Source organism: Monodon monoceros, unplaced genomic scaffold (assembly GCF_005190385.1).
Source record: "Monodon monoceros isolate NGI ecotype Baffin Bay Population unplaced genomic scaffold, NGI_Narwhal_1 Super_Scaffold_3, whole genome shotgun sequence".
NCBI lineage: Eukaryota > Metazoa > Chordata > Mammalia > Artiodactyla > Monodontidae > Monodon > Monodon monoceros.
Window position 1 is genome coordinate 63,273,810 of NW_021703780.1, and position 1,979 is coordinate 63,275,788.

Below are 1,979 nucleotides of genomic sequence, written 5' to 3' on the forward strand. Positions count from 1 at the left end.
CACACACACATACACACACACACACAAAAGAGGCTACCCGGAGCTAAGGACTCGGTCCTGGTAAGTGGGAGGAGGGGAGACAAATGAAATTGATGCCTGGAGTAAGTTGCTTTCACAAGAATTTATTTCTCAGAGTCTAGAAGTCTGAACCAGGGCAGGCAGACCCTTAGGTCTTTTCCCTGGGCTCACAATTCACCCAATTAATCTGATTATTGGGACGATAATTGGGCCATACGTCTTCCAACCTCTTAGTATCTTCCTACCCAGGCTTCGCACTCCCCCGACACTCTGGGGCTATGCAAGAGGAAGAAACAAGTTACTATGGAAAATGGGCCCAGGGTAAGACCAGAATCCTCCCCACGTGGACATCCCCACTAACTGGGTGACTTCAGGAGACTTTGGGCCCCAGTTCACTTTCTGGCTCTGACCTTTGGAGCATGTGGTTGAAACCCTACACCTACAGACAGATGAGGAAACTGGGGTCCACAGATGGCAAGGGGTTTCCCAGGGTCACAAGCCCATCCCAGCAAAGCTAGACGGGAGTAGGGGCTGAAAGCACATTACTCTAGTCAGTGCCTCTCAGAATTCAGCACAGTTGGAATCCCCTGGAGGCCTTGTGAAAATACAAATGGCTGGGCCCCAGCCCAGAGTCTGATTCAGGAGGTCTGAGTGCGGCCTGGGAATCTGCCTTTCTGTCAAGTTCCCGGGTGGGACCCCACTTAGAGAACCACTGCTCTAAGGGATGGCAGAGCCAGTCCTGGAGGCCTGGGGCTCGGGTGAGGGAGGGGCCAGGTAGGAAGGCCTTTCTCTGCCCTGGAAAGGGCAGTGGGTATTTGGTCCAAAGGATGTTCCTCAACCCACCCTGTTATTAGCTCCACAACACAGAACGGGCCACTCACCACAGTGCAAGTGATATCGAAGTTGTCCTTGATCTGAGCCAGGGTGACTGTCCCCACACACTCTTTCACCAGCTGTAAGGGGAGGTTCGAGCTCAAACTGGAACCCCCAGACCATTGCCTCCCAGCCTCAGCCCAGGGGCTAGAAATCTTCCCCAAAGCCCCCTATTCAGCTCCCTGGGAATCATCCACCAGCACTCTAAGCCCCCAGCCTCACCCCATTCTCCTTGAAGTCACACTGCTCCGGGGGCTGCTGGGTCGTCCTGGGGCACACGGTCTCCTTCACTGTGAAGCTCACAGGCTTTGGGGTGTCCAGGTTCTCATCCTGCTCAAGGATCAAAGTGGGGTGACTGGGCTCAAGCTCATGCTTCCTTCTCTGATCTGTCTCCCTGTCCCTCACCTAGACGGCAGCCTCTCCAGCCCCTCCTGTGTGCCTGGCCCTGGGTTTGGTGCTGGGTGCACAGGGGAAGGGGACAGAGCCCACTCCGGGCCTCATGGGCACACAGAGAGCAGGAGGGGACCGCAGACCAGCTCTGATGAGAACACCTTCCCCACGGAGGGGCTGAGGCAAGTCAGGGACCACCTGCAGGGAAAGACCTTGTCACTGGAACCTCCAAGCTGAGCAGAGCCCTCCCTGGTAGGAAGACAATGAGGAACAGATGGGACTTAAAGCAGGGAAGTCACATCACAGACCAAGTAACCGCCCCCCCTATCCTGGAGCTCCCAGAAAGCCCTGGAGCCCAGGGCACCTGTTCCCACAGTAGAGATGCTAAGGCAGGAAGCTCTCATGCTAGGAGGGGACCCAGCTCTGGGAAGGTTTCCTGGAAGAGGTGGGAGCCCACCTAGAAGGAGAAGTGCCTTCCTGACAGGAGGTACAGCCTGAGCAGAGGGGGTGACAGCGTGGCCAGGGCTGGCGGGAGACAGCCCCCTCCCCAGGGTCCTCCTGACTCACGGTCTTGGGAGGCAGGTCCAGCTCCAGGAGGCGGTAGAGATTAGCTTCTAACGACCGCTCGTTGAGCTGATCCAAAGCACGAAACACAGCTTCCCTGTAGCTGAGGGCCTGGGCGCTGGCCGAGGGCACCA

At 56.9% G+C, this 1,979-nt stretch overlaps 1 protein-coding gene across 1 annotated transcript; it reads right to left on the reverse strand.

Annotated features, from left to right (window-relative positions):
- LOC114907595 (cathelicidin-5-like) lies at positions 1 to 1,977 on the reverse strand (the record flags this gene model as incomplete). Its single annotated transcript, XM_029243315.1, has 4 exons — positions 1 to 294; positions 900 to 971; positions 1,114 to 1,221; positions 1,849 to 1,977. Coding segments are annotated over 4 exons (411 nt in total), but the record flags the coding sequence as incomplete, so codon positions are not given.
- Positions 1,978 to 1,979: the final 2 nt, after the last annotated feature.